General features: G+C 58.5%; 1 protein-coding gene across 4 annotated transcripts in view; it reads left to right on the top strand.

Annotated features, from left to right (window-relative positions):
- The window catches only part of PHC2 (polyhomeotic homolog 2), a 137,707-nt gene extending 112,001 nt beyond the window's left edge, over positions 1-25,706 (top strand). For 3 of the 4 annotated variants that reach the window (XM_074933998.1, XM_074933997.1, XM_074933999.1), the window contains 8 exons: positions 864-1,324; positions 1,672-1,837; positions 17,491-17,693; positions 19,875-20,004; positions 21,398-21,512; positions 21,931-22,072; positions 22,835-23,126; positions 24,223-25,706. In XM_074933998.1, the coding sequence (XP_074790099.1) occupies positions 864-1,324; positions 1,672-1,837; positions 17,491-17,693; positions 19,875-20,004; positions 21,398-21,512; positions 21,931-22,072; positions 22,835-23,126; positions 24,223-24,377 (1,664 nt within the window). In that variant the 3' untranslated portion in view covers positions 24,378-25,706. Of the gene's footprint in view, positions 1-863; positions 1,325-1,671; positions 1,838-11,726; positions 11,930-17,490; positions 17,694-19,874; positions 20,005-21,397; positions 21,513-21,930; positions 22,073-22,834; positions 23,127-24,222 lie in introns of those variants that run through there. The other variant, XM_074934000.1, reaches the window with a different exon arrangement.
- Positions 25,707-25,924: the final 218 nt, after the last annotated feature.

The following is a 25,924-nucleotide window of genomic DNA, read 5'->3' as shown; positions in this document are numbered from 1 at the left end:
TACAGCACTTTCCCTTCAGGAGTCCTAGGGACCCGTTGTATCCCTACCCAAGAGAAACCTGTGCTTCCGACATGCAGAGAGATTTTAGGCAGGATGCGGAATTGTGCTCTACTGAAGCTCTACCCCAAAGCCCAAGCTCCGCCCACAATCGCAGGATGGCCACTTATTTCAAAGTGTTTTGTGGTTGACAGTGATATCATTAGGCATCAGAGTGAACATCCACTGAGCGGACCAGTTCCCATTCCTCGTGTTCCAGCCTGCAGGCTCGGGCACACATCACGCAGCGGGTCACATCCCGAAGCTTTCCCTTCCAACCAGCTGGGCTAGAAATGACCAGCCTGAGGGGCCAGGAGGCCGGAGGGAAGGGTCCTGGTGGCAGCAGCGAGGATTCAGCAAACGGCCTCTGTCCCATGGGTGACATGGAGTCAGAGGGGGCTCAGGGTCCCTGTTCACGGGAGACCAAACGCCACAGGGCCTGTGCTCTCCCCCTCATGCCAGTTCCCTGCCCGCCTGCCCCTTGCTCATGTGCCTGGGGGAGCAAAGGAGGGGCGTGCCACTTAGGCAGACTCAATAAAGCCACCGGAGTTACGGTCCAGCGCCTCATGCATCTCCCCAAGGGGAGTCTGGCCCTGGCTGTGCATGGGGGGAGGGGAACAGAAGGGGCGAGGCACCTTGTGCCTGGGCACCTTGGAGGGCAGGGGTGGCCGTGCCCCCGGTGCAGCTGGAGGGGGCTGGCGGGCGTGGCCAGCCCTGGTGTCTCTGGAACAAAGAGGCCAACGTTCCATGAGCGTGAGCAGGGGCTGCGCAGCTGGGAGCGCGACGGCCTCGTGACGAACAGCTCTGTGCTGTGCTTCCCCCTCCAGCCTACGCCCAGCTGCAGCCCCACCAGCTCGTTCAGCAGCAGAAGCAGATCCAGCACCAGTTTGTGATCCAGCAGCAGCAGCTCCAGCCCAGGTCTCAACCTCAGCTCATCCAGGGCGGTGCCAACACCTCACCCCAGCTGCAACCACTGCCCCCGCCCACACCTAGCCTGGCGGTGCAGCCCAGCCTGCAGGTGCAGGGCCAGAGCCACACCGCCCCACAGGGCCCAGCCCCTCTGTCCCACCCACCGCAGTGCCAGGCTTCCAGTCAACACAAGCCGAGTGCCAACCAGCCATACCAGCCTGCTCTGCACGCCCCTGGGCTCCAAGCTGTGGGCCCAGCCCAGCCAGCGCCTGAGGGCGGGCCTCAGAACGGACACCCCGGGTGCCTGAACCATGCCACACATCGCAAGTTCCAGCATGCCTCAGCCGTGATCCTGCAGCTCCAGCCAGCCATCGGGACGGTGAGTGTGGCATGGCCGGGGAATGTGGTGCCAGCCACTGGGGGACATTGGGAGATTTGGTCCCGGGTTTGGGTTTGGTTGTGATTCGGAGGAGGAAATGTAGGGATCTTACTGTAAATGTTTGATTGTTAACAGTGTCCCCCTCAGCTGGATACAGGATTCTTCTTCACGTCCTGGCCTCAACTGTTGTGGGATGTTTCTGTGCGCTGTTAAACAGCCACCACGTTCCACCCCAGAGGCACTCGTTTCATTGCTGGGCGACGTGTTGCCTGTGTGTGGAGGAGCCCTGGGATAACTCAGAGCACTGGCTGCTGTTACACTCTCCTTCTCCCCTGCCGCTCTGACAGCCTCAGCTCAGCATCCAGGAGAATGCCAGGAAAGACGTCCTTCCTGCTGATAAGAACCCGGAAAGCCTGCCAGCTCAGCTGCCACCACCGCCGCAGGCTGCCCTGATGCCCCCAGCTGCACCCCCGGACCCAGAGGTCTCTGAGGGCAACAGGCCCCCTACTCATGGTAAGGAGCCTTGGCTGTGTAAGTGGGGTGTTACCAGGAGTGGCTGCCTTGCCCGCCCCCTGCTCTGAGACATCTTGCGTCCTGGCTCAGACAAAGTGGAGGCGCAGGGCCCTGCTTAGGGAATGGGGCAGAGCTGGATTGCTGGGGAGTGTTCAGGGTGAAGCTGGGGCGTGGGGGGAAGAGAGGCTGAGGGAACTGGGATTGTTTAGTCTACAGAAGAGAAGGATGAGGGGGGATTTGACAGCTGCTTTTAACTACCTGAAAGGTGGATCCAAAGAGGATGGATCTAGACTATTCTCAGTGATAGCAGATGACAGGACAAGGAGTAATGGTCTCAAGTTGCAGTGGGGGAGATTTAGGTTGGATATTAGGAAAAACTTTTTCACTAGGAGGGTGGTGAAACACTGGAATGCGTTACCTAGGGAGGTGGTGGAATCCCCTTCCTTAGAAGTTTTTAAGGTCAGGCTTGACAAAGCCCTGGCTGGGATGATTTAGTTGGGGATTGGTCCTGCTCTGGGCAGGGGGTTGGACTCGATGACCTCCAGAGGTCCCTTCCAACTCTGATATTCTATGATTCTATAAGTTCCTGAGTGTGTTCTGGGCAGCACCTTGGAAATAAACCACACCCCAAGGGGCTTTGCAGCCTCACTCCCCATTGGATCCCCGTGTGCACGCCAACAGTGCACAGGGCCTATCAGAGAGTCAGAACAGGGGAGAATGCCCCAGGCACAAAGATACTGCACGTGGGCCCCCCGTGCCCAGCCCAACAGGCGATGCCCCAGAGCGTGCCACCACCAGGATCTCCATAGGCCACCCAGCCTTCTCTAACTCACGCTGAGGGAGCAGCTCAGCCTACAGGGGATGTACATCCCCCTGTGCCCCATTCTCCGGCTGAGCTCCAGGTGGAGAGAGAGGAGTGCCCGCACAGGGGGTAAGAGGTGCAGGGAGGACGAGGTGAAGAGCTACCGGAGGCTGCTGCCATTGGCAGGAGCTGCAGAGGAGAAGGCTCTCGCTGTGTGTGGGGGGCAGATAGGGGCAGCTCCCAGACTCCAGGGCATCAGACCTGGCAGGGGTAAGTCCTTCGGGCTGGCCCCCGAGCACTGGTAGTTTGGTGCAAAGCAGATTCTTAGAGGAGGGGTTACTCTTCCTGCTGCCCTCCAAACACCATCAGCAGTCAGTGCCTGCCCGGCTAGGAGACAGAACCATAGCTCTAGGTGTCCTGGGGTGACTAGCACTATTGGTTGGTGCTGTGGCCGGTTCCCCGGTCAGTGACTCAGTCATGCGGTGGCTTGCCTGTGTTGTGATGCCAGCAGCATGACGTGTGTCTGGGCAGTAACACCAGCGGGGAATCCCAAGCTGTGGCTGGCATGCCCGGGCAGTAAGGATGGCAATGTAGCAAGCCTGCATGGGTGGTGGCATCAGCCCCATCACCAGGGAATGCTAGGGGTGCAGCAGGTTCCCTGACTGGTGATGCTGGTCCTGCCTTTACAGGGGAGCTGCACTGGTGCAGGTGCACCCGAGAGCTGGCTGCTCCCATCTCTGGGGAGCCATGGCCCTGTTCACCCTGCAGCACGGGCACCGTGCTGATGGGAGCTGTGGAAGTGTCTCGGAGGGGTGGGTTCCAGCAGCATGTTTCCCAACACAAGAGATGAGAGCGAGGTGCTATTGCCACACCTGGTCAAGCTGCACTGAGCACTGCTGTTCTGAACCCACAGTTGGCAGCTGAGAAGGTTCCCGTTTTCCAGCCTTGTGCTGTTTTAGTACTACTGGCTGGGGTGGAACCAGCCTGGGGAACCTGTCCTAGGCCCAGCTCAACCCCAGGCCTCCTGCACCCTGGCTGTGAGCTGGTGTCTGGGAGCTGTGATGAATCCCTTGCTCCCTACCCTGAGCTGGGCACAGCTTGGCATGGAGCATTTCTCTGTAAGGCAGGAAGCCCAGGCAGAGACATGCCCAGGGCACATCATTGCAGGGTGCTGCCGCACTCCTTAGGCCCCACGTTTCGATCTGGCTGGTTTTATAAAGCCAGAGCCTTTGTCAGGATTTTATTTTGTTTGAATTCCAATGCAAACAGGTTGGGGGTCAGATTCCGCATTCCCAGCCCAGCCCTTGCAGCACTGTGCCAGGGCACGGGAGCCAGTGGGGAACTGACCAGCCGGCCCATGGGCAGCAACAGCACAAATTGCAGGTATGTGGCAGGAGACTTCAGCCACTCTCTGTGCTGCAATGAGGTCAGGGGATGCGAACAACACAGGGCAGAAAATGGTCAGAGGAGCCGTCAGGCTAGATCTGTCCAGTCTAGTGTCACTAGCCAGAACCACAGCTATCTGACCACCCCCGTCAGTGGGGGGCTACCAGACGCCGGGGGCAGGAGGGCTCCTCTCCCCACACCCAGTCATTCTTGTTATTCCAATGTCTGATCGTCCCCAGCCCTGGCTTGTCTTGAACAATCTGACTTGCAGCCAGTCAGCAGACGAGCTGCGCGTGGAAACGTCATGTTCTCCCGGACAGTCAGCCCCCGAAAGCCAAGTGCCGGGGGCATAGTCAGCATGGGGCCAGCCTCATTAATGCCATCTGCCCGCTAAGTGGAGCCAGGCTCCCCTGAGACGCCACGTCCCTGGAATATTCTCCTGAACTGGAAAAGCCACAGCACGACATGGACCCATCTGTCAGGGTCACTGGGCTGAATCCATCCCCATAGCCTCCTATGGCACAGCATCTTCCTGCTCCTGTCGGGAGGGGACACGGCTTCACAGCTGCAGATGCTCCTTGGGAGGAGCCTGTGTGGGATGTACCATGAGGGTGTGTGTCGTGGGGGGAGGGCATGTATTGGGTTGTGGGGTTGTGTGCTGGGAGTGTGTTGGGTTGTGCAGGGGTGTGTCTTGGAGGGGTGGGGTTGGGTGAGTGAATGGGTGTTGTTGTGGGGCTATGCACTGGGAGTTGGGGTGTGCAGAGCTCTTGTGTGCAGATGTGGTTTGATCATTTATTCAACAAACGAATGTTTTCCATGTCATTTTCCCATGTTGGAACATAACTGCCCCAGTGACTCCATCTCCCATACTTTGCCCGCTGTAGTGGGCATGGGGGGTTGTGCATGTGGGGCAGTGTGCAGGCATGATCACAGAAGGGATCATACCAGGCAAACCTGGCACAGACTGGGGCAGAGTGCCCCTGCATGGGGATCTGCGATGGAAGAGAATTCCACAGTGTTTCCCTGTGGCCCTGCAGCTTGGCCCAACGCAAAGTGTGGGGAGACATTGCCGGGTTAGGCTGGTGGCCTTTCACCCCCACTGTGCACTGATGTAAATGGTGGCACGAGGCTCAGGCCATGGCATCTGGGCAGGCAGGAGAGCTTGCTTCTCAGCTGGGCCTGGGTAGCAAAGAGCAGGTGAGAGCGAGCTGGGGTGAGGTCAGGTCGCAGTCACCATCTCTGTGAAAGACACACACCCAGTCTCCCTCATCCCCCCTCCACGCTTGGTCTAGGCCTGTGCTTTGTCCTTGGTCCCACCAGAGCGTGAACTACCATGGAGCAACCACTCCCTTTATTCTTGGCAACAGTTCTTTTCCCATCCCTGCCCAGCAGAGACCAGAGAATGGCTGGAATCAGCGCTGGATGCACCGTGCCAGGAAAGCAGGAGGCCCTTGTCTCCCTACGATTCCTCCTGAGTCTTAGCGCAGCTGGGACATCAGTGAAGCCTGGGGTTAGTGCTGCTCAGGTTGGAGCCCAGGGATAGGATGATTGTGGGCTCCACATGCATCCCCAGCTAGCCTGGTATTCCCCAGCACGGGCTCCTGCCTGCGATGCCTGTCCCCATTGCAAATAATGTAGGAGTCCTGGAGTGTGGAAAGTCCTCACTCTTTGTTGCCAGCAACTTTGAAGGCTGCAGGCTTCCCATGCTCAGGCAGGGCCCTGGGCACCCATTCACCTTGCTTTTTTACAGCACCCTGCAGGATCCCAAAGCACTGCAAGACAGGGAAATAGCCTTATCCCCATTCTCTAGATGGGGAAACTGAGGTATGGACCAGGGATGTGATTTGATTGAGACCAGACAGTGAACCCGGATAGGGAAGAGAACCCAAGACTCGTGACTTCAGTCCCTAACTCCAATCACTCCTTTACATCTGTACATCTTTACATCTGTGAGCACTGAAATGCAGCTGCAACTGGGGTGGGACATGTCAGTTCACAGGAGTCCTTCCACAATAGTTTAGAACAGGAAGCAAAGTAGAAGAGAGCAGTGAATTGAAACTGCACCTGGAGATGTAGGGAGGCAGGCTATAGGTAGCCATGTGGAATTTGGCCAGGATGCCCAGGCTAACATAATGCTCTTGCAAAGTGCCATGGGACCTGCACTGCGGAGTGGCCAGAGTCTCTGGTGCATCTCTTGTTTGAAAGAGCCCAGCTCCTGCAAAGTCCTGCTGGGGCACTGGCTCAGAGTCAGCTCTACCACTTCCCACCGCCTTCGGCCGTTCTTTGAAGGGCTCCCACATCCTGACAAGAATCCACCCAAATGAACTCCAAACCACAGCCCCAAAATAGCAGACTGGGGCTGAACATTGTGTGTCTCCAGCAACCAGCGAGCACGTTCAGAGTAGCTACCCTTTGAGACAACACCCCACTTCCCTGGGGAGCTGCCCAGCCTGCAGCCATGTGCTGCATAGCCCAGCTGGGAGAGCCCAGGGCCTAGAAGGCCCATGGACGGGGAAGCTGGGCTCACAAATCCCCTTGGGTTACAAAGGACAGCCCAGTGTGTAGTGGCTTCAGGGAATTCCCATCTGACCATGCCAGGGGCCTCTGGGAAATTCATTTGGTGGGTCTACCCTTGTTGGCAGCCTCAGTAGAAGGCCGAAGACTGAGCTCCCCTCTCAGGCAGGGCTGAGGCACCTTGGTGGGGGCAATGCATCGGGGGAGGTTGCCTGCACTGGGGTTGAAGGGCAACAGGCTCCTGGTGCAGCCGCTGGGCCTTCAGACAAACGAAATGGAGCAACCCATCCCCGGCCCGGCTGGCTGGCTGAGCTCACAGCTGAATTCAGGTGCAGCCTATGCAGGGACTGATCCCTTGTGGGGCTGTGCAAATCTGCCCTCTGATCCCATTGACAGCCCCTCCCCCCACCACTGGCTGCTGGGGGAGCCTGTCAGGAGGGGCTCAGCCCACACAGCTGCACATCCTTACAGGTGCTTCCAGGGTTCCTCCGCCACACACCAACCCTAGCTAGCTCCCTTCTGTCTGACTCAGTTTGCTTGGGGGCCTGTCTGGCCTGGAGGGGGATGCAGCACGAGGTTAAAGCCAGTGGGGGCAGATCAGGCTCAGATGGACCTGGGGAGAGCAGGGGTTGCAGTGCTGTCTCTTCAGCCCCCTGATGTGCTCCATCCTGGGCCTGGAGGGGCCACCACTAATGCTGAGGGGGAAATTCATGTTACCCCATTCCTCTGCACAGGATGGGGCGGGGGCACAGGTGGCTTTAAGCCACGTTCCAGCTTCTCAAACCCCTGGCCATGCCCAGCCTCTGGTGTAACTTAGAGCAGCCTCAGGGCCACTCTGATTTATTCTCATTTCCCACAGCCCAGTGTCGGCCACGGGCAGCAGAGAACAGTTGGAGCACTCCAGGTGCACCCCTCCATGCCTGCTCAGCTCCCTTACAGCACAGGCTGGGAAAGGAGTTGGCCTAGAGTCCTGACAGACATTCCATTCTGCTGGAGGGAGGTGGGCGCCATGCAGGAGGGTTTCCCTGGGGCACCTTCAGGTCCCCTTTTGCCTCCAAAACAGTATAAAGGAGCTGAGAGCAACAGACGCAAGCCCAGAGAATCCAGAGGATTTTTCCTGTCACAGACTGATGCTCCTAAGGGTCAAGTTGGAGCCTAAAACTCTGGAATGTGCCCTCCTCTTTGGAGCCTGGTATGGACTCAGCAGTCCAGCGTAATTTGGAAAAAGCTCCTGCACCTCCACACTGTCCCTCTTCAGGGTGGGAGCAGAAAGGACAGGAGAGTTTGATGCATTAGCCCATTATAACCTGTGGTGGCCATTTAAGGTCATCTGAATCCTTTTGCAACAGAGGGAGTCTGGGCCCCACTCCAGCCTGGGTGGCTATATTCTGCCTGTTTAGATCCCCATGAGGTACCAGCTAAAGAAGCTGTTTTTCACCAAAGTCGTGGAGAATGGGAGATATGCTGGTGGAGTGGAGAGAAGCAAATGTAGTACCCAAAAGCGAGGAGTGATTTTGGCAGTTACCAGCTGGGAATTGAGCTTCCAAGCTGTTCTGTATTGCTGGAGTGGGACAGAACGTGATTTCTGGGTAGACACTATCCTCATGTATTCTATGTCTTCCCACCTGTAGTTACAATGTAAAGAATTACTTCCTCACGCTGCTGCAGTGCTTCCCGTTCTGAAGGACCCAAAAGCACAGGACATAATAGCCTGGTCCAGTTCCCTTATGCCAGTCTAACTCCATAGACTTCATGGGAGTTAGTCCTGATTTACACAGGTGTACGTGAACTCAGAATCAGGCCTTCACTGAAATTCACACACCTCTATGATGGAACGATGCCACCCCCCTTTTTCCCCTGGCATAAGTGAGAGACCAGCTGTGGGCAAGAGGGTGGGGGCAAACTGCCTGCGTACTCCAGCTACCCCTGGCTGCTGGAATGGCCCTTTGGGGCCAGTGGGCAGCTGGGTGTCAACTAGAAAAGTCTGTGAGCTGTTCTGATTTACACAGGGGGCTAGCTGCAGGACTGGGGAGTCACCAAGGTTATTTGCCCATCACCTCAGGTCCTTCACAAAGTACAGTTCAGATAGACCTTATCTATCTAATCTAATCCAGCCCCTTGTCTACACTACTGAAAAGTGTTGTCAGAAGCTACCGGTGTGGTGCTCTGCTCGTGTTCAGTGATGATGACAGTCGGCTGCGTGTGTGTTCCCTCCGTGTGCTGTCCCAGCTCTGCGCAGATAGCTAACGCAGCAGACCCCGAGAGACCCCAATGACCACAGACTCTAGTAAGGTACGAAGGCACGTCGGCCAGGTTTATTGCTCAAATGAAGCACAGTGATAGTTCCCTATAGACTCTACAGGGCATACTACGAATTTGTGACCCCTGGCAATGGACTCAGCTCAGTCAGTGGCGGGACTTTCCACTGCCCCCTAGGCCAGACAAAGACACCACCCCAGGGATGTATCTTATACACAGGTACAGGAAGTTACATAACGCTCCTGACGTATTGAGGTGCAACCCCTTTACGTAATTATGCGGCACCCTTCTACGTAGTGAGGTGCCGCCTCTCACCTTGTACATGTTGGTTCGAACAAAACAACTCTCTCCATCATCCTAGCCTTTGCCCCTGTCCTTGTTATCTATGTGGATGGTATCAGAACGTTCTTGTGCCATTTGTAGACGGTCCTGGTATCCAGTACACTTGAGATCTATGTCTGTGCAACAGCATATCTCTATGCAACATCAGCCTTTTCCTTGTCAGCTTCTGTGAGCAGAGCCTGCCTCTGGCTCGCAGCTTAACTTTGCTTTCTGTCAGCAAAGTCTTACCCATTACTTTAGCTCAGGCCTTAGGTCTCATACCGGGCCTCTGATACTAGGGTTTTATGTTTCAGGGCCTCATCTTACTACAAAAAGTTTTGCCAGTGTATCTGGATATTTACTTAAACCACTAAAATCCGCTTAGTGTAGGTGTGTTCTATCCGTATATACCAGTATACCAGGGACCTGGCATCAACTAGACTGGTATAGTCACTTCTGTACCAATGTAACTATCTACACTAGGGCTTTTAATGGCATAAATACCCTGATAACTCTTTTAAGTATAGACCAACCCTTAGGATATTATCCAGCTGCCCATCACCATAGTCTCTGGGCACCCTCCACATAAAACCAAGAACAATAGCTAAATCCCTGGTGGATTTCATGGTATCTCTGGCACCCTGTATATTGCAAACAGCTGTTCCTTTATGTGTGTTGCTAAAAAACACATGAAATCTTTATAAGGGAAAGTAGTACTTGTGGCACCTTAGAGACTAACCAATTTATTTGATGCATCCGATGAAGCTCATGAAAGCTTATGCTCAAATAAATTGGTTAGTCTCTAAGGTGCCACAAGTCCTCCCTTTCTTTTTGCGAATACAGACTAACATGGCTGCTACTCTGAAACCTGTCATAAGGGAAAGTGCTTGTAAAATCTCTGATTTGTCCCTCTTTCAGTGTCTCTCACTGTGTAGGCAATAACAAACATTAGCATCTGGTGCTGCCCTTTGGTTACTTCTCAGTTTCAGTTTCACTTTGAGGTTCTCAGCTCTGCAGCCTTTGGGCTGAAAACGCTGCATGGGGAAGTTTAAAAAACATTGTCTCCACTGGACTTAATATTTGTTGTTTTTAAGCCATGGAACCTGTTTCTGTTTGTGTTACAAGGTTTGCTTTATACGACCCAAACTGTGCAGTGCATAGGGATAGCAGAGGCCTTTTAACCAGGTGATGCCTGACCCAGAGGTCACTATTGTTCATCTAAAATAACAACCTCTTTATGTAGGAACCTCTGCACATTGTCACAGAGACAGTGTCCGCTTGCCAGGGTTGTTTCCTAGCAGTGAGGTTGGTGCAGGAACCAATCGGAAGGCAGGATTCCAAAGACAGGGCTCCATTACATTTATAATACACAAATATCCTGACTCAGTATATTTACAAAGTACTTTACATGTCCAGAGCACTCTGCAAACATTTGCTTTTACAGGTGGGGAAACTGAGGCACGGAGTAGCAAAGGACTTTGCTCTTATACAAGGAGCCAGCGTTAGGGCCGAGTTGAGAAATCAGGGGTCCCTGGCTCCCAGCCTTGTACCTCACACTGTGACACCCACGGAGGACAGGATATAATGGAATTATCAAGCATGTACCTGCGGTCTGTGGAAGTGCCTGATTTGACATCTAGGGTGTGTGCAATGTGTTTGAGAATGGTGCATGGGAGTGTGTCTGCGCATAGCGGGTGGGTCTGTGAAGAGAGCAGATGTGGGGGGTGGGTATTGTATATTATGATAGTTTATTCATGCTTACAGGCTATGGTACAATTTTAAACACAATAACTAGTAACACAGCTGACAATCCTTAACAGCATCAGACTGCGCCGCTCCCCCTCAGCCGGCTACACCGCCATGGACCAGTGTACCACCCCGCAAAGAGCCGAAGGCCTCCCTGCTGCGCTGTGCACCAGCCCCTCCCGGCACCCCCGGCCGCTGCTCTTCCGCCCATGCCCGGCCTCGCACAGGCACGGAGCCTTTCGTGGCCACCGAGCAGGGGCAGGCCCCTGGCTCTCTGCGCGCAGGCCGCGGGGAAAGGAGCGCGCTCTGTGCGGCGCAGGGGCTGCTGCCCGCGCCCGCGCCCGCGCCCGGACCCTCCTTTGCGGCCCGCCGGGCCTGGCTGCGCAGAGCCGCTTCCCCCGGCGCGGCCAGCCGGGCCTTGCCCCGCGTGGAACCCCTGGGCGGGGGGCGGGCGCAAGCGGCGCCTCGCGCAGGGATTGGGGGCGGGCCCGGCCCGGGCGGCCAATGGCAGCCCTCGCGTGCGTGGCTCGGGCGGCCTTACAAAGAGGCCGCCGCGCCCTGCCCGCTCCCCCCGCGCAGGCTGCGCGCTCCCGCATTGTCCGCGCCGCCCGCCACCGCCTCGCCCGGCGCCCGATCGGCTGAGCGCGGCCGCCCCGCCTGGGCCGGCCCGGGGGATGCGGCCGTTCGCGCCCGCCGCCTGACGCCGCCCGGGAGCCGGAGCGAGGGTCCGATCCGCGGCCGCCCGGTGATGGGCGCCCTGTGAGCGCCAGCGCGGAGCTAGAGCGCGGCGGGAGGCGCGCAGCCCGACCCCGGGGCCGGCGGGGCATTGGCGGCGGCTCCTTTGTCTCGACCTCCCCCGATGCGCCGGCGCGGGAGGCCGGAGGCTGCGCTGGGTGCCCCGGGCCGGAGCTGGCTCCGCTCCCAGCCGTAGCGCCAGGGCGCAGGGAGCGGCAGCGGGGCTGGCCCTTTGTTCGTGCCGAGCGCTAGTTCCGGAGATGGGGCTGCGGGGGGGCCGCCCCCTGGCGGGATCGCGGGACCGGCCGCCGCGCCTTTGAGTCGCTCAGGTCAGTGCTCGAGGGCGCCGGACCCACCGAGCGCGGGGGCGCTGCGAGCTCGGCTCCCGGGGTCAGCGGAGGACACGCGGGGCGGGCGAGCCCAGCTGCCGGTGGCTGTTCGTCATGGGGCCGCAGGGGCCGTGGGCGTTTCAGCTCCGCGCAGCCCAGGGGGCCGCCTCCTTGGCGCACGAGAAGGGGTTGGCGGGGGAGGCTGCTAGCCCCGGGCCGGACTAGTTGCCCCTCTGCCGCTGTGCAGCGTGTGAACAATGGGGGAGGGTGGTTGTGCCCTGGGGCTCACGTGGGTCGGGTGACCAGGCTGGTGGGTGGATTGCGTGTGTTGCACCTTTGGTAGATGGAAGCTGTAGCTGGCCCCGGCAGACTGGAAAAAGCCAGATCCGGATGGGGCAGGTTGTCTGGCAACGCCCAGATCTAGAACCTGCTGGAACCCGTGTGCATGCACATTCCTGACCTGACTTTCAAAGGTGCTGAGCATCCATAGCTCCCAGTGACTTTACCTGTTGCTGGGAGCACTAGCACCATCAGGCATTGGGCCCCAGAAGTATTCAGCATTCAGTGCTGATGCAGAGTGAGCCACAACCAACTACAGGCCTGGACATAATTAGGTGGCTGAAAACTCAAGAGCCAGCTCCTCACACCAGCCTCCAAGTAGAGCGTGAATAAGCCACTCGGCTGAGGCTGCCAAACTGTGATCAGAGCTGCATTGTAACCCATGCCAGGGAGCAGGGGCAGGATAGGGCCTGGTCCATAGGCCTAGCTATTGGCATGTGCCAGGCCCAATTCTTCCCTCTGCTCCCAGCCTGGCGGAGTGTAGTGAGAGTGCATTTTGCAGTGCTGCTGCATGGATGGTGATGGGGGAGGCAGTGAGCATGGGGTTTTCTGGTGAGGATTTCCCAGGCCCCAAAGGATCCCTGTTCTGTGTGTCTCCTGCTTCTGATCTCAGAGGGGCTGGTGGGGTCCCTGGAGTGCTCACTGTGTGGCAGGAAGGTGGGCTGGCTGCTTCAGGGGGTTAGAGTCTTGACTCTAGCCCAGGCTGGTAGTGACAGAGGAGTGCTGCTCTCAAATAGCTTCAGGAGCCTCTATATGCAACGAGTTGAGGGGTCTCAGCTGACAGGTGTCCACATGACAAGAAATCCACCCTCGCAGCTGTCACTGTTGGGGCCGCTTGTCTGGCAGCCTCTGCAGAAAAGAAAAGGATGATTGGGCCATGGAGACAGCTCCCCTCTTGCTCCTGGAGGGGGTACGCTAGCTCAGGGAGGAATGATGCTACTCCCCCTGCAGTGCATGGAGGCCTTTGGCAACTTTTTGCAACACGACACTGATGTTAAAGGGGAGTGCAAGAGAAAACAAAGGTCACCCCACCCCCAGCACTGACCAGCCTGAGCTGTCCGTGGCCACTCCGATTGTAAATGCTGCTTTCTCCTAGGGGAGTGTTGCAGAGATGCCCCATGTCAGCACAGAGGGTTACCCCCTGCCACAAGCGCCCTTAGCACAGCAGGAGTCTCCCCTAGAGCATGGCTCCCCCAGCACTGGGACTGCACTTCCTGGGTGGCCAGAGCCTTGTATCTTATCTCACAGCATCAGTCCCAGCTGGGCTTTTGATGCAATTGATCTCCCTGGGCTGGAGCAGCTGGAGTCTCCAGTCTGGTCTGCTTCTGGACTTGCTAATACTTCATCCTTTGTTCCTGGAGAGGCCTGCCCTGGGGTCTGGGCTCCCTGTCCCTGGGGTGCCCTATTGCTTGCTTTGACCTGGATCGTCTCCTTGCCCAGCAGCTCCTGGGACTTGCTCCCAAATCTCTCCATCCCCATCTGCCATCTCCTTTGGCCTTTGCTCGAGGAAACCCCCTGAAGCATGTGGACTCCCTCCTCGGCCTGGCTCCTCGGGGCCATTGTTCTCCTTAACTCAGGCTCCCGCTTTGCTCCCAGTCCCAGGAACCTAAGGCAATCAGTGACCCTGAACATGTTTGTTCCTTCCTCTGTCTGTGTTGTCTGTCTGTCTGTCTGTCTAGCCCTATCAGCGGCACAACCCATGGTCTGGGGGGGCCCTGCTGGGGCTGGACTCCTTGTGATGCGGAGCGCTGCACCCAACCTCACAGGCTTTCCAGCCGCTTCCAGGCTCAGTCCATTCCCCCTTCTGGCATCTCTAGTCACCCCACCTGCTGACCTCTGATCACACAGACCCTTCTCTGAGGGGAGACAGGGTTCTGGTGTCCCCATTCTGTTGCTACTTCCCAGCCACCCTCAGCTGGCTTCCCTGTCAATCCTGTCAATCTTCCTTTTCATTCTGGGGCTGAGTGTCATTCCTCCTCCTTGGCAATGGGCAGAGACCCTGACTCCTGCATTGTTAGTCATGATCTCCTGCTAGCGCTGCACCATCCCTTCTGCCCCCATGGGGGAAGAGGGCAGGATCTCAGTGTTCGAGAGGAGCCTCCCTGTGTCCCTCCTCCACCTGGTTGTGGCTGAGCTATAGGGAGTACAGAGGGTCCTAGCCTGTGCTCAGGCTCCTCTTCAGAGCCTTGGGTCTGTGCCGCTCTCCTCCCATCGCCCTGAGTGCCCTGTCCTGCCCACTGCGCTGTAATGTGGCGGGGGCTGAGGGGCCAGCCTGAGAGGGGAGTGGGGCTGCAGCTGCAGGGGGTGGGGGGCAGTAGGGGGAGGACCCTCAATTCCAGCCATTGGGGAGAGATGTGGGGTTCTCTAATTGCAGACTCTGCACAGGTGGTGTTTTCTTGGTCCCGTCCTGGGGGGAGGGGGCTAACTAGATGATCTTTAGTGACCCCTTCCAGCCCTACTTTTCTAGGTTTCTCAGCCCCCGCCTCTGCCTCCTGCTGCCCCATCTCTTCTGCCCACCCCACTCCCATCTGCTCCCCTCATTCGCACAGTCTGTGCACTACGCTATCTGCACACGCACCCACAGTCTGAACCCACCTACTCATACCCAGCACTCAGCCCACAGCCATGCCCAGCAGCCGTGGCAGCCCGATTCCACCCCTTCCCCAGGGCAGTAAGTTAAACCGCAGCCTGCTTGCCCTGCCTTAGCCTAGCCACATTGTTCTCCTAAGAGGAGCTAATTAGACTCTAGCAGGGGCTGGGTCCAGCCAGCGGCATGCCGGTTCTGGGAACCTCCTGCTCCCAGCCACACTGGGCCCCTTCCCGCTGCATGTGTTTAATGTTTAATGACTGATGTTTGCTGGGAAGGCAGGGGTGGAGGTGGAGGGAGGGAGAAGAAAATGCCACCCTCTGGGGAGGGAAAGGGTGCGTGGGCTGGAAGGACAGGAGCGGGCAGCGATTCCCCCTGCCATGGACGTAAGGTGCGCTGATGAGGGCAAGAGAGGCTCCTTTGCAGGGGTTGGCGCACACCCATGGGGCTCAGCTCTGCTGGGAACCAGGCCTGCCCTGGCCTGTGCTGTTCTCCGGACATGTAGGGGTTAGGACCAGGACCCGCTGCAACCACAAGGTTTGCAGCAAGCAAATCACCGGGCTGCTGCTCTGAGTCCACACTGTGCTTCCTGTGAGGGATTCTGGGTAGTGTAGTCCAAGGCAGATTTCCTTCAGTGAATAATACTTTGATACGTGCTGGCGCTGCATGCCCACAGAGCTGCCTTGCCGTGCTCTCAGCCCTGGCTCTGCCCGGGACGTTACTTTGCACAGTCCTACTGAGAAGAGGCACCTTGGTAACTTGGGGGGTGGCACAGCTTTGCCATGGGAAAGGCTCCCTGCTGTTAAGACGGAGGTGAGTGCCTCCAGGGCCCTGCTGTACATGGATGCCATAAATCCCCTGCCTGTGCCCTGCTAGCACTGTTCTCGCAGCCTAGCCCCTGCCCAGGTGGCTGGAGCAGCGCCTCAGGGGCACGAGTGATGAGTGCTCGCTCTAGCTTGGCAACCTCTGTTAAATGGTCTGGTGGTGGGACAGGCATCCCACGCATGTGGCTTCTTTATGTTTCAGCACTGACCCAGAGGGGATGCTGTTGCGGGGGGGGGGGGGGGGCTTGGACGTCACGGGCCCTGGATCCACAGTGTGCCTGTTCTGCTGAGAGTCTGGCCTTATGCCGCCTCCCCCCCTCCCCACCCCTGCTGGCTGAGACGGCTGAGGAGAGGGTGTTAGTGGTCCCTGTGATGGCGTTTATTGGACACCTGCCCACATGGGACTAGGCTGAGACCTGCCAAACTTGGTGTATGTGGGGCCAGAGAGTAGCCACGGTGAACAGGGCTCGACTCAGGTGCATTCTCTATCAGCCAAAGGCTCCGTAGCCAGTTCGTGGGCCCTGCACTCTAATGGCTCCTCCTTGTGTGGAGCAGCCAGGGCTGAGGCTCTGCTAATGGCTAGGCAGCCCTTCCTGCTCTCTACAGATTCTTATATCGCTCTCCTCACCTTAGTATCATGGTTGGCCCCAGCATAACCTAGAGTAGCCCTGGACAGCTTTGCAGTCTGGATCAATCCAGTATCTCTGTGTTCTCCGTGCTGCTGGCCCAGCCCTGCCCCTCAGAGACCCTCCTGTGCTGGGGGAGCAGGGGGCACTTAGGACAGCGTCCAGGGGCTGCAGCAGAGGAGGAATCGCTCCACTACTTGGCAGGGATCCCCTTCGTGCCAGATTATATGCGGGAACCTCCTCGGAGCACCCAGAGGCTCTCACCCCCATCCCGGCTGGCCCTGCTTCCAGCACCCTGCCCTGGCCAGCTGAGCCCTCCCGTAGCAGAGTCAGATGAGGAGGCTGGCAGAGGTGAGGGGCTGGAGAGGCCTGCTGCCTGGCACTGGGGGTAGGGCTCTGGTGTCTGTCTAGGCCCCTAGGTGGTCAGAGAAGGATGGTCAGTATGATCCCATGGGGGATGGGGGTCCCCATGCTTCATTGCTTGCCTACCCTGGTTTAAGTGCCAGGAGTGATGGAGCTGGGGGGAGGAGGGGCTGTGCACAGGATCTGGTGTATTGTAGTGTATCCCCTGTAGAGATCGGGCCCCTCTAATTCCAGATCCTCTGGGCACAGTGGAGTCAGCTGCCCACAGACCTCCTGGTGCTCCCCTCTGTTCATTGTGCCTGAGAGAGTCCCAGCTGGAGGGGAGTGAGCTCTGTCCATTGACTCTGCGCATGGGGGTTCTTGGAGAGCATTCAGCTGCATACAATCCAGCCTGTGTGTGCCGGCTGGCCGGCCCGGGGGGGGAGAGTGCCATGTGACTCGCTGCTCTGGGCCCATTCATCCTGCCCTGGGGAACAGCTGGGGAGTCAGCTGTATGGTAATGGCTGCCCCACTGAACGGTGCAGAGGCCTGAATGGAACAGAGGGGCAGATCCCGCACAGGCTAAGATCAACCGTCTTGCCACATGCCCACCCCACCTGGGGAGAGCAGGGGGATGGGAGGCCTGGCCCACCCTGCCACTCCTATCTGTGTGTGCCCGCGTGCTTGTAGCACTCTGTGTGTATGCTGTCACTGCTCGAGCTGGCTGCCTTCTGCTGTGTGGCAGTGCGCACCCATCGCTGTGTGTGTCACCAGTTGCGGGTGTATTTGTGTCTCTCTCTGCAAGCCCCACCCCTGCAGCTCAATCTCGTCTCCCCCCTGCAGAGCCGGGACAGGACCGTGTTCATGTGCAGAACGACCCCAGCAGCCCCGGCATGACATCAGGGAACGGAAACTCTGCCTCTACTGTTGCTGGCACTGCCCCCCAGAATGGTGAGAATAAACCACCACAGGCCATTGTGAAACCACAAGTCCTGACGCATGTTATCGAAGGGTTTGTGATCCAGGAGGGGGCAGAGCCGTTCCCGGTACGCACCTTCTTCTTTTCCCCCCTTTACCCTGTTCTCTTTTTGTGTTCTCGCTTTGGCGCACGCGCAGGTCCCGCTCTGTGTTTCCCTGACGATAGCAGGAGCCAGCTGAGCATAGGCCTCCAGTCACTGCCGTGCCGCAGCTCAGCCTGAGGGGGGCGCTCACCTCTGCTGTGAGAGAAGCAGATGCTGCCGCCACAGTGGGGTGCTATTCTGGGCCAGGTGGTCTAATGGTTAGAGCACAGGACTGGGGGTCAGGACTCCTGAGTTCCAGTCCTCGCTCTACCACTGACGGGTGATCCTGGGTAAGGCTCCTTTTCAGAAGGGGCCTCTGAATTTGTGTGCCCAGTTTGAGACACTTTGGGTCTTGTCTGGGACGGTGCACGCCCACAGAGGGTGCTCAGTGCTTCAGGAAATCAGGCCTTAGGTGTGTCCACTGGAGTACCTGAGGCCCCCCAAATCCAAGGCCGCTTTTGGAAAATGGGGGCCTTAACAGCTCTCCCTCTGTTTCCCCATGTGAGCCATGGGGATAATGAGACTTTGGGAAGCGCTGTGAGAGGCGGGGGTGAAAAGCACTAAGCAAAGGGTTATGATTCAAACTTGTTGCTGTTTTCAAATGTGCTTTGAAACCCTTGGATTCACCGTGCGCTGTAGGTGAAAGTGCGGAATGGCAGTTACTGTCTTTGAAAGGGGCAGGGGACACTTCTGGGCATCGATATCAGTTTTATTGTTACAATATTTATTTAAAGGTCCTTGTAAATAAAGTTACTGTTAACCTGTCTGGCTTCCTAGCAGAGCTAAGAAGTGCTCAGGAACTGGGGGTGGGGGGCCTGGAGCCTAGTCAGAGCTTCAGCCTGAGGGTAGAAATCTTATTTATATGACCCCTCCCCCCACTTTGCCGAAGCACTTGGGTCAGTACAGGGAGCGACAGGCCCAGCAGCGCATGACGTAAAGCGCTCCTGAGGGCGGAGCAGCAGCTGCTGTGCGTAAAGGGGTCCGTTCCAGCCACTCTGAACTTGCTCAGTCTCATCTCAGCCTGGTCTCTGTCCAAAAGGGAATATTCCACTTGGAGCGAAAATGGTTGAGCCGCTTTAGAGCGAGAGGAAAAAGATCAACTTTCCTCCGAACAAAACCAAAACCTCCTTCGACCGTCTTCCCGGGTGAGCTGGCAGGGCAGGAGCCAACCCTCCCTGGGGAGAGAGCCCTGGGGAAAATAAGCAGAGAGGTGACTGAACTGTGAGACTCTGCAAATTGCAGCAGATGAAATTCACCCCCACACAGAGGCCCCGCATGAGATACGCGCCCCTCCTAAACCTGCGGGATATCGGTGGTGCCGAGGCCTTCTGCCCGGGGTGGATTTCACTAATGCTTGTGTATTCATGTGGCCCTTCGACTCAGGCTCCGGTCCTGCATAACTGTGATGGGACTGCTCGCAGCAGATGGGTAATGCAGGATTGGGGCTTGCGTGTGTACACTGCGTGACTGAGGGAGGCTGCACTGAGCACCTGAGCTGGGTGCTGAAGGGGGGAGGCAGGGATGAGGCAAAGATCGCTGCACTCTGTGTGAGTCAGAAATGCACCTTAGAGGCACAGGAGAGGGGTGGCTTTCTCCAGTGTGTGGGGCTGGGCAAATCGTTTCAGCCTCTGGACCTGGCACCCTCTAATGCCAGTTTGCCTGGATAGGCAAAGTTCCAGCTCCACCTCCAAACCCGAGTGGGCTTCTGCTGTGCCAGTGTGAACAAGGGTGTGCCCCTGAGTAACTCAGCTCCATGCAGGCCAGGAGCTCAGCTTGGAGCCAGCTGGTGCGGCAGGGAGCATGGCAGAGGCAGCATGCTTGGTCCTGAGCAGAAGCCTTGCTTTGCTCTGCATCCCCCTGCCCACCTAGCTGGCCCACCAGAACAGCCTGACTTGGTGGGTCACTGCTGTTGCCCTTCCGTGGCTGCATCCCAGAGCTGCTAACAGACCTACCACTGCCGCCAGCTGGGGGAGCTCTCCTCCAACTCCCACAGCAAAGGTCTGTGGTTTTGGAGCTGAGTTCTAGGCCGAACTCCCCAGAGGGGCAGGGAGCAGCCCCCTCCTTTCCGCCCACCACAGGGTTTTTGGAGGCCTGCCGAGAGCCAGCCCGAGGTTGCAGGCAGAGCAGCCCTCTAATCTGTCTTGCCCTGTGTCTCCGGCTCTCCAGGTGGGGCGCTCTTCACTGCTCGTGGGGAATCTCAAGAAGAAGTATGCCCAGGGCCTTTTGGCCGAGAAACTCCCACAGCAGGACAATACAACCACCACTGACTCTGAAATGGAGGAGCCCTATCTGCAAGGTAGGCCCCAGCCAGCAGAGGCGCTAGAGAACTGTGCCACCTGCCACTGATCCTCCCACGCCACTAGTCAGGGGAGGGAGCAGCTGTCACATTCGTTAAGAGCTGAGGTCGGGGGCTGCCTGATCCCTTCAGAACCCAGTGGGTGCTGAAGGTCAAACCTCCCCACTGCCCCCATCAAAGGGGGCGCTATGGGATGGCCATTTCACCCTAGCACAAGCAGAGCAGCCCTTGACACTATTCCCACTAGGAAGAGGGGGAGGAGGAGACAGCAGGGAATAGGGTGGTGGGAGCACAGGCTAATGGTTAGAGCTGGGACCAGGGTTCTATTTCTGCCTCTGCCACTACCCTCCTAGGTCACTTTCCCCTTTTGTGCCTCAGTTTCCCCATCCATAAGATTTGGGGGAGGGGATGATGATCCTGACTCCCCTCCCAGGGGCTGTGAGGGCCCGTGAAGGCTGCAAAACACTTTGTTCTCCACCCTCAGCACCCTTTTCTCACCCACAAAAGAAGTGCAGAAGCAGGGAGGGCAGATAAGCAGGGAGCTGAGAGGTAGCTGTGCTCTCAACCTTCAGCTTGTAGGCTTATGGGCTGGGGCCAGGGCCTATCCCCTGGGGCCTTTCCTGGGACCCTGGCCTGGTTTCCAGGTTCGGGGGCAGCCTGGTGTCTGGCAGTGGGGGCCAGGACGCAAAGGGGGGTGAGTCATTCAAGCCGATTGTGCAGCAACCGTTTGCTAATGTGGGTAAAGTGGTGGTGGGGGGACACGTAAAGGCTGAGACGCCCCCAATACCCAGATGTTCTCCAGTCTCCTCAGGGCTGCTGGGTTAAGATGCAAGAACATCTCAGGATCCCTGTGTAGAGCAGACCCACATGTGCTGCTGCCTCGGGCCCATGGCTCCAGGAATAACACTCATTTGCCCACCCACCAAAAGCAGGATCCCATGGCGCCCAGAGGCAGGCCAGCCTGCCTGTCTGGCATGGGAGAGCCCAGCAATTTGAAAGCCAGAGCGTCTGCAGGGTGCCTGTATCTCCTCGTCTGGCCTTTGAGTGGGAGGGAACAGTCAGGGACAGTCACCCCCTCACCTAGAGCAACCGAGGCACCTGCCAGGAGTGGCCTGCTGGGGGAGCTGTGTGGCCAGGGGGAGCGGGGAAGTGGCCTTGCCTATGGGGGGTGGGGTGGGGGAGGATTGGCTGTGCTGGGGGCTGGTGCTGGCCTGTGGCCCAGGGGACTGCAGATGGTGGCTGTGCGGGGGGGGGGGGGCGCGGCGGCTATGCCGGGGGGGCAGGGTTGCTCTGTCCAGGCAGTGGCTGAGACCCCACTGCATGCCAGGCTTGTGCAAGCCGTCACTAAGAGCCAGGTGTGTCTGTTGGTCCCTGTGTCCTGCTTTGTCCCCAGAATCCAAAGAGGAAGGGAACCCCCCGAAGCTGAAGTGTGAGCTCTGTGGCCGCGTTGACTTCGCCTACAAGTTCAAGAGATCCAAACGCTTCTGCTCCATGGCCTGTGCCAAGAGGTAACCACTACTGAGCAGTGCCTGACAACCACCCCTCCCCCCCCCCCCCCCCCCAAGAGCGGCTCCTGACCCCGCTACCAGGCAGCACTCCCGGCTCTGCCGCTGGGCAAGGCAACCTAGCGTTGCCCTACCCCTTCGTGCATGTCATCCCCACCGTGGGTCAAAGCCCCTGAGTCCCACTCCATCCCTCAGCATCATCTGCCTCATGCGGGGGCTAGGGGATCTTCCCCCCCCACCAACATGTTGGCTCTGGGGGCTGGGATGCTGGCAGGGCCATGCTGTGGCTGGTGCATCTGCCTAGTGCAGGGCTCCCCTAGGCGCCATCTGCACTCATCCGGCCACTGTGGGGAGTATGGCAGGGTTGTGAGGCCGCTGAACTGAGACCCCATCACTGACCTGCTCCTGGCTCCCCTGTCAGGTACAACGTGGGGTGCACGAAGCGGGTGGGGCTCTTCCACCCTGACCGCAGCAAGCTCCAGAAACCGGGGGCAGCCGCACACGGGCGCCGCCGCACCTGCAAGGGAGCCTTACCTGTCCTCAGCAAGGACACCAAGAAACAGGTGAGCTGCAGCCTTCCCCCCAGGGTGGTGACCCTCACCCCCTTCCCTCCCCCAGGATCCCCGGGAGGCAGCTAGTGCATGAGCCTGGAAGTCAAGGACCTGGGCTACCCATTGGCCCTTGGCAAATCGCTGCAGCTCTGCAGGCACCCCCTGCTCGCCTGAGAGCTGAGAGGGGTAGTTACTGCTGGAGGGCAGGTGCGTGGAGGGTCTCAGGCAGATGGGGCTACAATTTTGAGATGTTAAAATAAAAAAAAAAAAAAAAAAAGGTACAGAGTTTAAGCATAGAAGTTTCTGGTTATCAGGGGATAAGGTACAGATTATCAAGGGGTGCAAAATTCGGGCTAGGATTGGATGGCATAAGGAATACATAATCTGCAATATCCCCGATTGGGGGTAAAAGGTTGATCTTAACCATCAGTTAGCCCCATTGCCCAGTCAGGAGGGAGGACCAGCAATGTGCTGAGAGGGCGTGGGGGGGAACAGAACCTAAGAACCTCTGGACAGACCAACTTTCTGCTGAAGCTGAGACTAGAACGCAGGACTTTGGGCTCCACCCCCTGCCCTCTAACCACTAGACTGCACTCCCTCCAGCACCAGCAATAGAACCCAGGAGTCCTGCCCTAGTTCCCCAGAGGGAGCAATAGGACCCAGGCGTCCTGGCTCCCAATCGTCTGCAGAGCAGAAGAGACTGGGGAGGTGGGTGTTGCATGGGGCGGTGGGGGGCTGGCCCCCCACAGACTGACCTCTCCACTGCCCCTGCAGACGCCAGTGTCCCTCTCCACGGGCTCGGTGCCGCTCTCCGTCACAGCCTCGCTCCAGCTCAACCGCAGCCAGGAGGATTCCAGCCGCTGCTCCGATAACTCGAGCTACGAGGAGCCACTCTCACCCCTCTCGGCCAGCTCATCCACCTCACGCCGGCGGCAGGGCGAGCGTGACCTGGAGCTGCCCGACATGCACATGCGGGACCTTGTGGGCATTGGGCACCACTTCCTGCCCAGCGAGCCCACCAAGTGGAATGTGGAGGATGTCTATGAATTCATCCGCTCCTTGCCAGGTGAGGGACCCTCCCTGCCACATGGGCCCTGGGCCAACCAGGGCCTGCGGGATCTTTGAGGCCTACATGTCTGGGGTGTTGCTTTGCCCACTGCTGGCATGCAGCTAGCTCTGGGGTGGAGTCCAGCAGCTGTTCTGTGCTATCCAGCGAGGTGGGCTGGAGTTAGCATGGAAGGAGCATGGGGAACGAGGCTTTGACTTCCAGGGAGAAGCTAGTGAGCTCGGCAGCAGGTTTCAGCTAAAGCAAACCACTCTGTCCCCAAATCTGAGAGCAGCTGGCCAGGCTAGGAGGGCCCTCAGCAATCACCCCACCCTCCCTCTCACCTGTGCTGACCCTGAGTGTCTGCCTCCAGTGCTGGGGCCTCAGACAGGCCACTGACCCCCCCTCTGTCTGAGGCGTCAGTCTATCCTGCAGGGGTTCCCCCAGGGGCATTCCTGCACCTCTTGACTTCTCCTGGCCTCTGCTGTCAGCATCCTTCGGCCCCACCTGTCACTTCCCTGCTCACTGTGAGATGCCCTGACCTGTCCTGCGGGACCCAGGCAGAGGGTTTGTCTGGGCCTCCCTGGGAGGGAGGAGTCTTCCCAACCTCCCTCCACCACAAAAGAGACACCCCAGAGCCCTGTGCTGACTGCCCTCCCAGTGGGGGGGCGTCGGGTTGCGGTGCACTCCCTGCTCCTGCCTCAGGAGCACTGCAGCCACCTGTGGGGTGGGACACAGGAGCTACTTAACAGCTCACAGCAGGAGATTGGGACGGGAACAAAACCACTGTTGGCAGTTACAGCTGCCAGGGGACCCCAGCGAGGGCTCCCCTGAGCTAGGTGTGGCCGTGGTGCCTGGGTAACGTGATCAGGTTCTGTTCTGTTTTTCTGCCAAGACGGTTTCAGCACAACTGGGGCTGCCTGTGAGGGGACAGCACCCCCTGCCAGTCCTGCTCCCCCGCACTGGCTCAGGCTCCCATCCAGCACTGAGCTAGCACGGATCTGCTTGGCGTAGGGAGGTGGTGATGGCTCCCCGGAGAGGGCAGAGCTAGCCGGGAGGGGGGTGGGTGGAAGGCTGGGCTGGCACCCACTCTGATGGCCTCACTGGCTCCCTGCAGGGTGCCAGGAGATCGCGGAGGAGTTCCGCGCCCAGGAGATCGACGGGCAGGCCCTGCTGCTACTGAAGGAGGATCACCTCATGAGCGCCATGAACATCAAGCTGGGCCCAGCGCTGAAGATCTACGCCCGCATCAGCATGCTCAAGGACTCCTAGAGGCGCCCGCATGCATGGCCCGGGCAGCCCACCTAGCCACGCCCACGCAGGGCAGAGGCACCTGCCCACGGAAGCCCTTTGGGAACAGGCTGTAGCTGTCGCTAGGAGCTGGGGGGACAACACTGGGCCCATGAGCTCCATGCTGCCTGGAGCACAAAGGGCCCCTGAATCCCACAGCTGGGGTCTGATGCCTGGATATCCCTGTCGTCCCACCTCCTTGCCGGGAGCGGGAGGCTATGGCTTGTGGGCTATACATATTCTGTAGCATTAGCTTCCCCTACTGCTGTCCCAGACTGCCCTGCGGTGTACAGGGGAGAGGGGATCCTGGCTGCAGGGCAGGATGGGGCTGTTCAAGGGGCAGTGGCCCCCATGGCCAGGTGCTGGCTGGCAATAGTCAGGGCTGGGCTGATTCCCCTCTACCCACCTAGCTGTGTGACCTACAGGAGCCCCACTCCCCTCTCTAGCCCCTCTGGCACCCCCGGTCACCCCCTAGAACTGCAGGCTCGCCACCCCCTGGAGAGGCTGAGGGGTTCACGCTGGACCCAACCCCTACTCTCAATGCCAAACAGGACGGTTGCCTTAAAGTTGTGTGTGGTTGTGGTGCCAGGCATGCCCCCCCAGGCAGGCTGCCAGTTCCTGGGCCCCCGTTTGTGCTCCCAGCCTGCGGCCAAGGCTGCTGGGGGTGGCAGCAAGTCCTGTGGCTCAGACTGTTAACTCAGAAGCCAGCGTGTCCCACTGGGGAGGGCTCCTGGGCGGTGGGGGACCTGCTCCTGGGACAGCACAGTGGGGAGCAGGCTCCTGGCTGGCTGCGTGTGGGGGCAAGAGTGCCTAGTGCCCCTTGGCAGGGGGATGCATTGCAGCAGGGCCTGCTATGTTCCCTGGGCATGGGCAGTGCTGGCCCCAGTGCCCTAAGAGCATCCGTCCCTGTGCTGTGGAGGGGGCAGGTGGGGCTGTCCTTCCAGGCTACCGGGGCCAGAGTAGCTGGCTCATGCCAACAGAGCAGTCCCCCATGCTGGCTTGGGGGGCATCTGCACAGGCCTCCCTGGGGCTTCCCTTGGCACCTGTCCTCAGGCTGCCATAATACTGCCAAGGCTGCCCGCATGCAGCGGGGTGGGGGGCTCCAAGCCCCACTGAGAATCATTCCTATCTTAAGAGGGGGAGAGATGTAGCTCTATCCTCCCCTCCCTACTGCAGAGCTGCCGGCTGCAAGTGTCCCCCAGCACCTAGGGAGCCACTCCTGGCTCTAGAGTGAGGGAGGCTGGGCTGGGAAGGTCTTTTTAACCCCCTTTTTTTTTCCTGTTGTTTTTAATAAACATTACAAAAAACCCCCACAAACCTCCGCTCGGGGGCTTTTCTGGGCCTAGATGCATGCTGGGCACCAGCCACTCTTCGGCTGGTTAGTAGCAGGAGCGGGGGCTTGGCTAGGTGAAACCTTTCAGCCCTGCCCTGAGTGGAGACCCCCATCTGGGATATGGTTCGCCACTGAAGGCTCTGGCAGTGCTGTGTTAGCTCCGGTTTACCCAGTCTCCCCAGTGATAAGAGCTGGA

This window comes from Natator depressus, chromosome 18 (genome assembly GCF_965152275.1).
Source record: "Natator depressus isolate rNatDep1 chromosome 18, rNatDep2.hap1, whole genome shotgun sequence".
NCBI classification, from domain to species: Eukaryota; Metazoa; Chordata; order Testudines; family Cheloniidae; genus Natator; species Natator depressus.
Note: the sequence above shows the minus strand (reverse complement) of the source record. Positions and strands in the feature narration are given on the sequence as shown.